The sequence below is a fragment of the Panthera tigris genome, chromosome C1 (genome assembly GCF_018350195.1).
Source record: "Panthera tigris isolate Pti1 chromosome C1, P.tigris_Pti1_mat1.1, whole genome shotgun sequence".
NCBI lineage: Eukaryota > Metazoa > Chordata > Mammalia > Carnivora > Felidae > Panthera > Panthera tigris.
This window is the reverse complement of record NC_056667.1, coordinates 43,179,168-43,193,241: the sequence shown is the minus strand read 5'-3', so window position 1 is coordinate 43,193,241 and position 14,074 is coordinate 43,179,168. Positions and strand designations below refer to the sequence as shown.

The 14,074-nt window shown below is 43.2% G+C and overlaps 1 protein-coding gene across 1 annotated transcript in view; it reads left to right on the top strand.

The window, feature by feature from the left end:
- Window positions 1-14,074, top strand: part of YIPF1 (Yip1 domain family member 1) — a 36,814-nt gene that overhangs the window by 10,738 nt on the left and 12,002 nt on the right. Inside the window, 5 exon segments of the mRNA XM_007077181.3 lie at window positions 4,932-5,048; window positions 8,286-8,452; window positions 8,811-8,820; window positions 8,823-8,992; window positions 13,508-13,605. Coding sequence (XP_007077243.2) covers window positions 4,932-5,048; window positions 8,286-8,452; window positions 8,811-8,820; window positions 8,823-8,992; window positions 13,508-13,597 — 554 coding nt within the window. The 3' untranslated portion in view covers window positions 13,598-13,605.

Below are 14,074 nucleotides of genomic sequence, written 5' to 3'. Positions count from 1 at the left end.
ACAATTTTTGAGCACCTTATTTCATGCTACAGGCTGAGGATGCAAAGATAAAGTCAGTCTCCACTGCCAGGAAGAAAGAAATGGTAGAACTAACATGTGCCGAATGCCTCACAAGTGCCAAGAGCTCAGCACTGTGTCACTGTTTTATAGTTTTATATCCCACACCCCGAGGTAGGCTTACCTCACAAAAGAGAAAATGGAAGTTTGGGGAGGATAGCTTGCCCATAGTCACAGAGTTAGCATAGAAAATGACACTAGCAAATGTACGTAGTGCTTATTATGTGGCCCCGTTATCGGGGAAGAACCTATATTAACTCACTTAATCCTCATAACAACCCGAACTTTATGAGGTAGTTACTATTATTATCCCCGTTGTATGAATAAGGACACCGAGTTACTCAGATGTAATGCATTGTGCCTAAGATCGTATAGCTGAGCACAGTTTTCAAATCAGCACCATAGCTCATAATCCATATTCTTTATTACTCTGTTACGCTGCCTCTCCTGATAAAACCAGGATTTGAACCCAAAGTTTGCTTCTTTCCACAACACTGTTAGCCTCGTGAGCTCACAGACATGGTTAAAGAAAGAAAAGAGGTACTGTATAGGTAAAGTGATAGTAGAGAGGGCTGGGCCTTGTGGGGGAGATTGGAGGAAGGTGGTCGGGGAAAAGATGACAGAAGTGCCAGTCTGCAGAATCCGAGGGTGAGACTGATGAATTTGATTGCATTTAAACTAAAATACAAAATTACTGGGGGAGCCTGAGTGATTCAGTTGGTTAAGTGTCTGACTCTTGATTTTAGCTCAGGTCACGATCTTATGATTTGTGGAATCGAGCCCTGCTTCAGGCTCTGCACTGACAGTGTGGAGAGAGAATCTTCCTTGGGATTCTCTGTCTCCCTCTCTCTTTGCGCCTCTCCCGCTGGTGGGCACGTTCTCTCTTTCTGTCTCTCTCAAAATAAATAAATAAACTTTTTTTTAACTACAAATTTTTTTAATGTTTATTTATTTATGAGGGAGAGAGAGACATAGAGTGAGAGGGGAAGGGCAGAGAGAGAAGGAGACACAGAATTCGAAGCAGGCTTCAGGCTCTGAGCTGTCAGCACAGAGCCCGACATGGAGCTCGAACTCACGGACCGTGAGATCATGACCTGAGCCGAAGTCAGACGCTTAACTGACTGAGCCACTCACGCACCCCCTAAATAAATAAACTTTAAAAAAAAGGAAAAAAAATTTGCTATACCACAAAATAAACATAAGCAAAGTAAATAAATAAGTAAATAAACTACAGACCGGAGATAATATTTGCAATTCTCATTAGCAACAAAGGATGAAAAGCAAGAATATCTTTAGAACTCCTATCATGTATAAGAATAAAACCAGTTATAAGTTTTAGAGGAAAATGAGCAATTCACAGAAAAGGAAACCCAAATGGCTAACAAATATATGAAAAGATACTTAGCCCCACCTGTAGTCAAGGAAATAAAAACAAGAGATTATATTATGCTCATTTTAGCAAACATACAAATTGACTTGTCTTCATTCGTTCATTCAATTAATTCAACAAGTATTGAGCACTAAACTATTGCAGGCATTGGAGATATAGCAGTGAGAAAAACAAAAATCCTTGCTCTGAGGCAGTTTAGAATCTCCTGAGCTTTATGATAAGTAAAATAAGTCAGATATATAGTATGCTAATGATAAATGCCAAGGTGAAAATTTTAAAGGACAGGAAATACTTGTGTAGGTGGGTGAATTTGAAATTTAAAAAAATTTTAAGAGGTGAATTTTGAGTAAAGGCCTGGAGGAATTGGGAGCAATTCATGTAGATATCTAAGGGGAAGGCATCTGAAGCAGTGAGCACAGCAAACACAAAGGCCCTGAGGCAGGAATTTGCTTGGTGTGCTCAGAGAACGGCAGAGACTAGTGTGACTGGGCCAGAGGGAAGAAGGGAACCTAGGAGATGAGGTCGGAGAGACAACATGGAGGGGTAAGTTGTGTAGCATCTTGGTCACAGTGAGGACTTCAGCTTTTACTTCAGTGAGAAGCCATTGGAGGGTTTGAGCAGAGGAATGACATACCCTTAAGTCAGATTTTCAGAAACATTGATACCAAGAGTTGTCAAGATTGTGCAGCAATGGGAACTAATATGTGTCTAGTGGGTATGTAAGTGGTGCCTGAATGGGAGCCATTTGAAGATTCTCGTGCCCTACAAATTGGCAGTTGCTATGTATGATCTAAGAGAAACACACAAATATAAAAGAAGACATAGAATATTATTCATTGTAGCAACAGTGCTTGTAATAGCAAATATTTGGAAACAAAATATTCATCAGCAGGTGAAGAAATAAGTAAATTGTGGTGTATTCATACACAGAATGCTGTAGTTTTTAAGAATGAATGAGATCTATGAGCATTGATGTGGCTAAGTGTCAGAACAAGGATAAATGAAGAAAGGCACGTTTTTGAAGGATGTGAGTAGTATGACCCCATTAGAAGGATTTGAAAAAGTAGCATGACGGGTACACCAGTGTGTGTTGTATCATTCTTTGTACTTTTCTGTATGTTAGAAATATTTTATAATATAACAATGCATAATACAAACTAAATTAAGACTCCCTCCCACCCCACCCCATAAGAGTAGAAATTGGCAGGAAAGAGGGAAAGAGAAGGTGTATAAAGCAACCTGGCAGGCCCTGGGATGAGTAGGTGGTTGTGTGTCTCTGGAATCTGAGCTTCCTGTTTGCCTTCGGGCACAGGACTCAGCGACTACATCTGTTGTGTGTCACTGTATCCCTTGCACCTGGCCCAGGGTCTAGAGAACAGTGGGTTCTTACAAATAACCTGCACTGTCAGCACAGAGCCTGACGTGGAGCTCAGTTCCAGACCGTGAGATCATGACCTGAGCTGAAATCAAGAGTCGGTTGCTTCACCGATGGAGCCACCCAAGCACCCTCTCTGCTTTCTAGTTATAGGTTCTATAATATTTTGGCCACTTGTGGTTATATGCTTGGATGGTCTCAGCCTGTTGACAACACATGGCCACTTTTGTTCATTTTTTCAACAAAGCTTTTGGCAATTTTGTAATCATTAAACTGTAGGAAATTTTTTTTTTTTTTTGGCCTTGTCTGTTGCATCTTTTATATGGTTGGTATTCAGAATAATACAGTGAACTTGTCCTTGGTGGTAGCAGAGGGCTTGCAGGCTGATGAGTCAAGAGCAGTATGTGGAAAGCCAATAGTGGTGATTCTTTGGAGTATCCCAGTTGATTGCTTGGGCTCTCTTTCCCACCTTCAGGAGCCAGCTTGGCTTTGAGAAGTGCTAACCCATTTCTGCTAGTCATCTCCTGCGACACAGTAATTTTCTGAGTTTTGTGATACGTCACGGTGCCTGCAGTTATGCTAAAAGGTGTTGCAAAGTATTGGTGACATCGAAACATTAAATTCATACAATTTATTAGGAATATCTCAATTAAAAAATTTTCTTTGTTCTACTTTTGTAGTACTTTTTCTAGATAAGGAGACACAAGGGTGGTGTTCATGAAATCACGTGAAATGGAGAAAGGGATTTGCAAAGCATAGTGTATTCATTCACTCACTGGAATAGTTGATAATCACTGAAAGTAGAATAAGCTGATTTTTTTAAATGTTTATTTATTTTTTTTGAGAAAGAGAGAGAGAGAGTGAGCATGAGTGGGGGAGGGGCTGAGAGCAAGGAAGACACAGAGTCTGAAGCAGGCTCCAGGCTCTGAGCTGTCAGCACAGAGCCCAACGCGGGGCTTGAACCCGTGAACCTCAAGATCATGACCTGAGCCCAAGTCGGACACTTAACCGACTGAGCCACCCAAGTGCCCCGTAGAATAAGCTGATTTTTATGAACAGCTATGGTAGAATCCCTAGGATATATTAAAGCGAAAATCGTAAAGTATGGAATAAGATATATATATATATATATATATATATATATATATATACACACACACACACACACACACACACACACATACATAACTTAAAATTTACCATTTTACCTTTTAAAGTGTACAATTCATTGGCATTGAGTACATTCACAATTATTGTGAATCCACGTATCTTCTGGAAAGCTGTAAAGCAAGGCTAAATGGATATAGATATATATCTATCTATATATCTACACGTTATCATTTATATAAACATGCACACAAAATGTGCATTTGTTTATATGTATATAGAAATCTCTGGCAGGATTCACCAGAAACTGGTTATGGCTGCGAGCTCTGGGGAGAAAAAATGTATAGAGCCAGGGAACAGAGAGAGAAGGAATTTACTTTTGTCTATTTTAAAGGAATTTACTTTTCTCCTGCCTGCCTTTCGTTCTCTTTTGAACACTGAACTGTGTGCATGTATTGCTTTCTCATTAAAAAGAAAAGTCTTAAACACATTGCATGCACACATACAACCACGACAAACTGGTAGATTAAATGAATTCTTCCCTAAAGTGTTCTGTTTGCACTACTCTTCCATTTAGACTGCAGAAGGACCTGTCTGATTTAAGTTATTTTTCTCTGGCATTAATTAACACTTGGCACTTAGATAAGGGAAGTAACCTTTGCTTCCTATATCCTGATGGTGCAGATCTAACAAAATGTCCATGACTTTTTTGACATCCTCTAATAAAAGAAGCTATAAACAAATTAGTGTCTTTATTCAGCTAATTGTAGAAGGTATTTTGGCCTTTTCATTCCAATCTCCCCTGTCTTTAATGCACCTAATTGCTGAGTTGTGTGTTTACCTTTTATAAAAGAAAATTCCCATTAGATGAATATTGATTGCATCTAAAATTCATTTTCCCTTGCTTATATGAATAGGGCAAGGGAGATAACAAATTATTCTGTAAGAGTCTATAAGCTGGTGCTTCATTTTTTTGTCTGAATTTTCTGGTTTTCTTTGCAGGCCCCTTTTGGATATGCGCCACATTGGTCTTTGCCATAGCAATTAGTGGGAATCTTTCCAACTTCTTAATCCATCTGGGAGAGAAGACATACCATTATGTGCCCGAATTCCGAAAAGGTTGGTGAATAGCTTGACTCATTTGGAATGCTTTCAATTTGTTACCATGCGTTCCTTTTAGTGAGCTCTTGGGCCCCTGTCTCTAGGTGCTGCAGCCCCTGCTTTTTGTATTAAAGGATTCAAACACCCTTATCACCTCAGCATTTACCACCCATCTATGTAAATTGACATAGTCTTTTTTTATGATGGTAACATAGACATAACTTAAAATTTACCATTTTACCTTTTAAAGTGTACAATTCATTGGCATTGAGTGCATTCACAATTATTGTGAATCCACGTATCTTCTGGAAAGCTGTAAAGCAAGGCCAAATAGCAATTGGAACTTATTCAAAGCAAAATGTGCAAAGTAAGTAAAAAGCAGTGTGCATGAAAGTCTCCATTGTAGCATTATTTGTATTACCCAGATGTTGGAAACAATAGGGGCATTGTTATTTAAGTCATGGTGACTCAACTAGCTGGGTCTGTAGCCACTAATTATGAAACACTTAGAACTATGTGGAAAACTGATAATCCAAAATTATGCCTTTGCTGTTAGCTACTCTGTTAGAGGGAAGTCTGCAAATGGTCAGGGTCTAGAAGGGAGAATGTAGAAATGAGTTTGTCCTAGCGATGGGCTTGTGGATGACATTGTTTTTAAAACTTTCTTTCTGTGGCAGTCTTGGATAATTATACAAACCAACCAACCAACCAACCAACCAACCAACCAACCAACCAACAGCTTTTTAGGGACTTGTAGGTGACAGCCATCCCAAAATGAGGAATTTTGGCTTTATAGGAGATTGATGTGTGCCACTTGCTCAGTTCTGTCCTCCTCGCCCCCCACCCCCCTGCCTGCCTGCTGTCCTGTGAGAGGCTATATACAGACTGTGTAAGGGCACAGTCTCTGGAACCAGGCCACTGGCTTCAAGTTCCATTTACATCACTCATTAGCTTCTACTTGTTGGGCAAGTTATTTCATCTCTCTTGACCTCGGATTCCTTATCAGTGAAATGGGAATAATAATACCTATGTTATAGGGCCATTGTAAGAATAAAGAGTTGGTGTTTGTAAAGAGGTTGGAATAGTGCCTTGTACAAAAAAGAGTTCATACACATACACATATATGTGTGTATAGAGAGATATGTAGTTCCTTCTGTGTGTGTATGTGTCTCTGTGTATCCTTCCTTCTACCTTCCGTGACCATTTTCATAGAGTCAGACCTGATTCATTTCCAGCCCCATTTGTCAAATGATCCTGGTTTGAGTTTAACTCAGTAAATGTTAATCATGAGATATAGACCCTGCCTTCAAGTTGTTCAATGGTTAAGTAAAGAAAGTCAGGTAAATGAATATTGCTGTAAATGGTATGTGTTAATTTCTATATCAGAAATTATTAACAGAATTATTAACAGAAAAGAAGGAGTGAATTACCCTGCCTGAGGGTCTGGAAACTCAGCAGAGTTTTTATCTTTTCTTATCCTCCTTGGTTGGACAGTATAAGGGAGCCATGGGATGAATCGTTGACTCTGTCAATAAACACTTTTCCATTTTATGTGAAGAGTATACATCCACACATTCAAGGTCAGATCCTGCTTCCACCACTTGTTAATTATTTGACCTTGACCAAACCACTTAACTTCTCTGATCCTATTTCCTCATCTCTAAAATGAAGATGTAGATTATGTGAAATAATATATTTACATATCAGTTAATGATATGAAAAGCTAATTCTTGAATGAGCATTTATTTATCAATCAGTGTTATAAGTATATTTGTTTTTACTCATTTAATTCTTCTAGTGATTTTTTTTAAGTTTATTTATTTTGAGAGAGAGCGAGAGCAAGAGAGAGAGAGCTTGAAAGAGCATGCACACATGCAAGCTGGGAAGGGTCAAAGAGAGAGGGAGAGAGAGAGAATCCCAGATGGGCTCCGTGCTGTCAGTGTGGAGCCTGGAGTGGGGGCTCAGTCTCACGAACCATGAGATCATATGGCCTGAGCTGAAATCAAGAGTTGGACACTTAACTGATTGAGCCACCCAAGAGCCCCTAATTCTCCTAGTAATCTTATAAGGTAGTATATGCTATGATAATTCCCATGAGGAAACTAAGGCAGGAAAGTTAAGTAATTCACCCTCCAGAGTTACTTAGCTATAAGTGGCAGAGCTAGGATGAGAACTCTTGGAGTCTACATGCAGAGTCTGTGGCCTTGACTGTTACACAGTGTTGCCTCAATAAAATACTCAGTGAAATGCCTGACACCCAGTGGATGGCTGTAGGTATATAGGTACTTCCCTTCCCCTTCATTTAGCTATTTAAAAAAAAAAAAAAAAAAGGCAGTATAGCAGGAGAATTACATTTGGCTATTAGTTCCCAATATGAAAAATCTCCTCTGGGAGCTGAAAACGTTTTGGCCAATCACATGTCTTAACCAGAGTCTGACTACAATTGCTTGGGGTGCCTTTGTGCTTGCCAAGAGCGTTAAGTGCATTACTTACTGATTTTCCCGTAGGAAGGGCTGGTGCCATGGGCTTAGCCACACTTTATGGTCCTCCACTCCAGAGGAGGGAAAATGAATCTTCTGGAGGAGGAGGAGGCAGCAGCGGCGGCCTGGACCGTAATAGACTGAACACTGCTGTTCTGAGGAGCCACTCGGTAGCATTGCTACCACAGACACAGAATTATTTAATGAAGAAAGTAAAAGTGAAGAATCTGTCGAACGATTCATCAATGAACTCAAACTCCCTATTTCAGGGACAGCAGGCACTCTAAATAGCATGCAGAGCAAGTTAATCTGCACCCAGGGCATTTGAATACATTCGCTCAAGACATCAGTGTCAGCTCTTGTTATACTGGGAAAGAGGATGTGTTCTTCCAAGGGGATAGTTGGCTTTCCTTTGACTGAAATGCTTGGTATGTTTAAACACTTGTATTGAGGCCCTCTGAAGTCTTTCAGTTGCATAATTCAGTTGTTCAGTACTGTTTGTTGTTATTAAACCAGTTATAAAAACCATATGAGAGACCACTGGTCATCACACAAAGACAGTGCTAAATCTTCGTCAATTCAGCACCGCCTTAGAGTGCTTGCTCTGTGGCAGTACTGTGCCAGGCGCAGGGACTATGAGACCAATAAGGCTCGATCCCATGAGCCAGTGAAGCAGGTGGACATGCTAGGGAGTAAGTCCAGTAAGGTATTAGAAGTGCTCTGATAGTAATTAAAGGCACGATGGGGATTAAAACTTGTGTCCTGTCATCCTCAGTGTCCATAGCGGCCACGATCATCTATGCCTATGCTTGGCTGGTTCCTCTCGCACTCTGGGGTTTCCTCATGTGGAGAAACAGCAAAGTTATGAACATCGTTTCCTACTCGTTTTTGGAGATTGTGTGCGTCTATGGATATTCACTCTTCATTTATATCCCCACAGCAGTAAGTACTATACTTATTCTGAGCGATGCCCCGGGCTTGTTGAAAATTCAGCCAGCATCATCATTTCTAGCCTGACACTGATGCACGCCTGAAGAATACCATTTGAATTTAGAGGTGCAGCGGGAATGGGGATAGGGAGCCAAGTGCCTTTGCTGGATCTTGAGCCCTTTGTTCTGAAAGCATTCGCCTCAGTCTGCATGCTGGGGTGTTTCTCCAGCTGTACTGAGAAACCACAGTGGCACAGGGGGCCCAGCTGCTGATTGGCTCAGGGGCCTTTACAAACACACGTGCCTGGAATGAACAAATGCCTCTCCGAAATGCCTCCAAAAAAGCCCTCCCCTTCCTCCTCTTCTTTCAGGTGCTGTGGATTATCCCCAGAAAGCTGTTCGTTGGATTCTAGTCATGATTGCCCTGGGTGTCTCAGGCTCTGTCTTGGCAATGACATTTTGGCCAGCTGTTCGTGAGGATAACCGGCGCATCGCACTGGCCACAATTGTGACAATTGTGTTGCTTCACACGCTGCTTTCTGTGGGCTGCTTGGTATGGTCTCATTCCTGTGATCTTCCTGTGTGCCTCAGATACAAAGGCCGAAAGACCTCAACCTGTTACTCACAACGGACGGGTCTTTTAAGACGGGCTCCATAAAATTAATATTGTTTTGAATAGACTGTCCTAAATGAGAAGCGGTAAATTGATGAGAATTTGATGGTAATCTCTGGCTTTACCTAATTTCTGAAACTTGGTAAGATTTGGAGTCTGGCCAGAGGAAGTCGGGGTGGATGAGTGTCTGTAAGAGGTTGGGGGGTGGGGGTGGAGGGGGGAATGTTCAACCTTTGGATGTCTTTGCAGGTTTTCTGCACATACCTAGAAAGAGTTTTGAAATTTCCAGTTTCATAGGTGGAAAGTCTGAGCATGAAATCAAATTAGGAGAGGGGAGATATTTTTAAGGTGAATAACATTTAAAAGAGGTTTTGGGTTCGTGTATTTGGGTGTCTTTTTAGGGAGAGCATGTGGTTTTCAGGCAGGTCCAGATTGAAGACCAGCTCTGTCACTCACTGGCTGTGTGAGTTGGGCCATGGTACCTACCTTCTCTGAATCTGAACGGCTTAATCGGTAACATGGGCATAAAATTTCCTGCCACCTAGGGTTGTATTGAGGATAAAATAAAATAATACATATAAAACAGTTAATATAGAACTTGTCCCACAAATGCCCATAAGTTAGGTCCCTTTCCCTTGGTCCTAAGGAAACACGGTTTTATATCTTTTGTGCACATTGTACAAACCACGGTTTTATATCTTTTGTGCACATTGTACACAAAAATTGCTGCCCATGGCCTTAACAAGGCCTGAAGCAGGTTTTTAAAGAACACCGAGTCCAAGAATGTTAAGGTCACTAATGAAGGAAAGAATGTGCCCACAGGAAGATACCCATATTGCATGTGTCCAGACCCTTGGCCGGGTTTTACAGTTGTGGGAGTAAATATTTCTTTGGCACCATTTGATCTGTGATAGTTTTGTGTAGACAACCTGGGTCATTAATAAGATCCCAATACTTGATCATTGAACAAAGTCTCATACAAAGTGCCAAGTTCTGAAACACGGACCTGGTTTACGTGCAGTTTACATGTCTAAGCTTTAAATTTTTGAGACGGAGGACTATTGGTCTGACTCATGGCAGAGTGACACCATTGATTTCGGGGACTTGGAGTCCCTGGGCTGACCCATTGTTACAATGGGTAACGCTGCTGAGGCCTTTCTTGACCTTTCTGTCTGCGGAGGAAGAATGTCGTTTCTCGCCGTAGCCCTCTCACTGGTGTCTCCCCACGTCTCTCTTGAAAATTTCCCCGCATATACCTAGTTGAGTTGGTGGAGAGAAGAAGGCAAGAGAAGAAGCACTGCCTTGTTCAGTTCTGTAAAGAATAGAGAGGAGCGTGGCAGATTAGACGATGGGGCAGGGAGGTGGTGGTGATGGTAATATTACTGAGAACCTATTTCCTTTGGTGTGGGTGGCAGGGTCTTTTACCTCCCATGCCTGTTACTCCCTTTTGGGGGTAAATGACACTGAAGTTAGGATTTACCTGCCCGTCCTGCTGCTCCGGAACTTGCTGGAAGACAGCATTATAATGAAATAAAAAGAGCCCTGGACTGGGCTTAGCTTTGTGAGCCTAGGCGAGTGACTTCGTTCTCAGAGCCCTGGCTTCCTCCTCTATCATGGAGATTCATATTTTGTGGGCTCTTGTGAGACTCAGTGAGCTGGCCGTGAGAGCCCTTCATGTGTCGTGAAGGGTTCTTCAGGTGTAAAGAAGGTACTAAGAGAGCCCTGTGTGATCTGAAGCTGCCAAGGCCACTCTGCTACCTCTTCCTCCTGAGTGCCCCAGTGAGAGTGGTCCAAGGTCACACAGCTCGAAAGACAGGGCCCTTTCATTGGTGCCTCCCACCTCTCTCCAGAATGCCTTTTCCATCATACACCTGGCTGGGAAGTTGGAGGAGAGAAGGAGACAGGAGAGAAGGTTTCTTGTTCACTTCTTAGGGAGTCCAAGGAGCCAGGCACGTTGGATGATGGAGCAGGGAGGGAACTGCAGGTGTAGACCCCCTCTTGGAGGGAGGTGCAGTTTTCTCCTCCTCGTGGAAGGGAACCATCCCATGATCAGGGGTTTAGCCAGGGGCCCTCTGTGCCTGGGGTTTTGCTCTCCATGCTGGAGAAGGCCTCCTCTTATCTCTTCTGGAGATGTGCAGTACAAGAGGTTGGAGCAGAAGTTAGGAGATGGGGTCTGGTCCCAGCTCCTTCGCTCCCTGCTTTGGTTATTTCCCCTCTCTGGCCCCTACCTCCTCACTTAGAAAACGGAGCTGCAGGAACATCTTTACTTTTGTAAGGACTGAATGATACATGCAACATGAACAATACAAGCCATGCAAACGGCAGATATTATTATTAGTGGAAGGGCAGAAGGGAGAAGAATTGGCAGGGGAGGGGCACTGGCTGACCCACACAGCTTGGCTTCTCACTGCCCCAGGGAGCGCGGATTGCGGGTTTTAAAGCTTCAATGTACTGAAGTGTTTGACAGTCCTCTATCTGCCGAGGGCCCCTCAGGGCTCACAGTTGTATGCTAAGTTGGTAGTGGATGCTCACTCCAGGTGGGGAGGACTAAGGAAGCACCAGAGGGTGCGTCCTTGACTGGTGTATTGGAGATGTACAAGCCTGCGTTTGCCGTGGTTACTGCTGATGGTGGACAGTCCTGTGCCCTAACTCTCTGCCAGGGGACACTCCCAGCCCTACTCCTAGAAAGCCTGACGTTTCACCCTGAGGCCTCCACAGTGCCTCGTCCTAGACTGGACATAGTCTACGGCCATACCACCCTGAACACGCCCATTTCGTCTGATCTAAACTGGGCATAAAGTTAGGTGCCAAACTGCAGGCAGCACTGGAGAAGAGAAGAACGTAGTTTTTGGAGCCGGACATAACCGGATTGAAGCCCTCAGACACAGGGTTGTGTAGCTTTGGGAAAATCTCTTTGCCACTTGCTCATCTTTAAAATGGGGATAAAATTGCCTATTACAGGATTATCGAGTAGGTTAATGATCTATGCGCCTGATGCACAGTAGGCACTCCCTGAATGACAACTGTGGCTATTGCTAAGTATTTGTGGAATTAATGAACTAAAGAGCCGTAGAATTACAGTTTGACCTTAGAGGTCATTTTTTCCAATCCTTCCATTTCACAGATTAGAAAACTGAGACTCATGGGTGGAGTGATTTGTCCAGAGTTACTGTGCGAGTTACTAGCAAAACCAGGTTTAGAACCTGGCCTCTTGGCTCATTCCCTCTGATGAGGGTTTCGTCCGGTAGCCTGGAAGAAAGGTACTGTTCCTGCCTCATGAGGGCTTTGTGGCTCCACCTTCACGATATCTGGAGGGGCCCAACACTATAGCAGCATGTCCCCTGTCCCCTCGTTAATTTAGGGACCATTCTTTCCCTGCCTCAGAAAACAAGTGCCAGAAGGGACCCTGGGAGGAAGGCTTTTAGAGCTAATAGGATTGCTCAGGGAATGTGACAAACTAGGGGCGCCCTGTAGCTGGAAACTTTGAAATGGATTGCTGAAGAGCTAACACAGAATAGGACTATGTTGGGGAAAGTTCTAGTGTGTCATGTTGGTGCCCCCTCCTGGCTGATAGAGAGCAGCGCTGGCAATATGGTTCTTGACTTGGCTTTTTATCCATTTAATCCCAATGCCCTGACTTCTAAGGCGGAATCACAAGTGTGCAGTGATCCTTGATCTGTTAAGAGATTCACCTTTCCTTTGAACAACCCAGGTATTTTACTGGGCTAAAGTCAAGATTCTCAGACCTTGAGACAGGTCGGAAGATCCTCCTTGGTTTTTTCCCTCTTCTATCTCCTCCTGATTTTTGACAGTTAAATTGCAGATGTTGACTGAAAGCATTTATCAAACCTTTCATTTTCACGCTGAAGAATTATGAGGTAAGTCCTGCCTGGCGCTTTCTTTCGGAGGTCTTTACCAAGAGCCAGCGGGTTTAGCAGCAAGCTGTCGTAGTTCAGTTCATTAAGTATTGGCTGTTTACATAGTGTGCCAGGCCCTGAGTCAGAGGCTGGTGGCACAGGGACAAGAAGGACACAGTCTTTGCCCGGGAGGAGAGACTGTAAGGTAGTGATTAAGAGCCTGAGGAGCTTGGAGTCAGAAAAGACGCGACTCTCCCACTTATTGGCCATGTGCGCATGATTGAATGGCAGCCTCCCTGAGCCTCAGTTTCTCATTTGTCAAATGAGGATAACAATAGCACTCCCCTGGGGTGGTTATGCAGATGAAGTCAGATGTAGTAAGTGCCCAATAAATAGTGGCTAAATTTTAAAAAGTGAGTCACAGTAGAGTAAGTGAGATGGACAGAAACAGAGTCGGTTGTAGTTCAGTGGGATGACAAATGTGTCAGAGGGAAACATAGGGGCCATGAGAGCCCAGACATACTATTGGCATGAAGACTAGAACACTCGAGCAGATCACTGTGTTTTAACCGCCCTCATGGGTTTCCTTCTCCTGCAGGCATACTTTTTTGATGCACCGGAGATGGACCACCTCCCCACAGCCACAGCTGCTCCAAACCAAACAGTTGCAGCAGCCAAGGCCAGCTAAAAAGGAAAGTAAGAGATTATTTTTTGTTATATTTTTTGCTGTTTGGTACAGTCAGAAGTGGGCAAGCGCAGCACTTCCATTACTGTTAGCATCAAGAACCAAGAGGGCCAGACCCTTTTGTCTCTCCACACGATTCACTGTGGTGTTTGTGCACGAGCATGTCTGCATATATGTGTCACGTGTAACCACGTGAAATCCACGTGGCCCTGGTTTAATAGGTTTGGGAGATGTGGGCTCTAAGCTTCTTCATGAGAGGAGCTCCTGCCTTCTGGTCCTAGCATCCCCTCCCCTCTGCTCTCTGCCCCTTTCCCAGGAGCACAGTGTGGGTGTGTTCTATTTGGTTACAGTCCTGGTGGTTTTTGTAGTTTCCCTGTGACTTCTCACCATGGCCTCAGACCCGGAGCGTGACTTGTCTTGAATTACTCATGGGGTTCTCCAAAGCTTACACATTCTCATGCCTGGTTTGCTCTCTGGCCT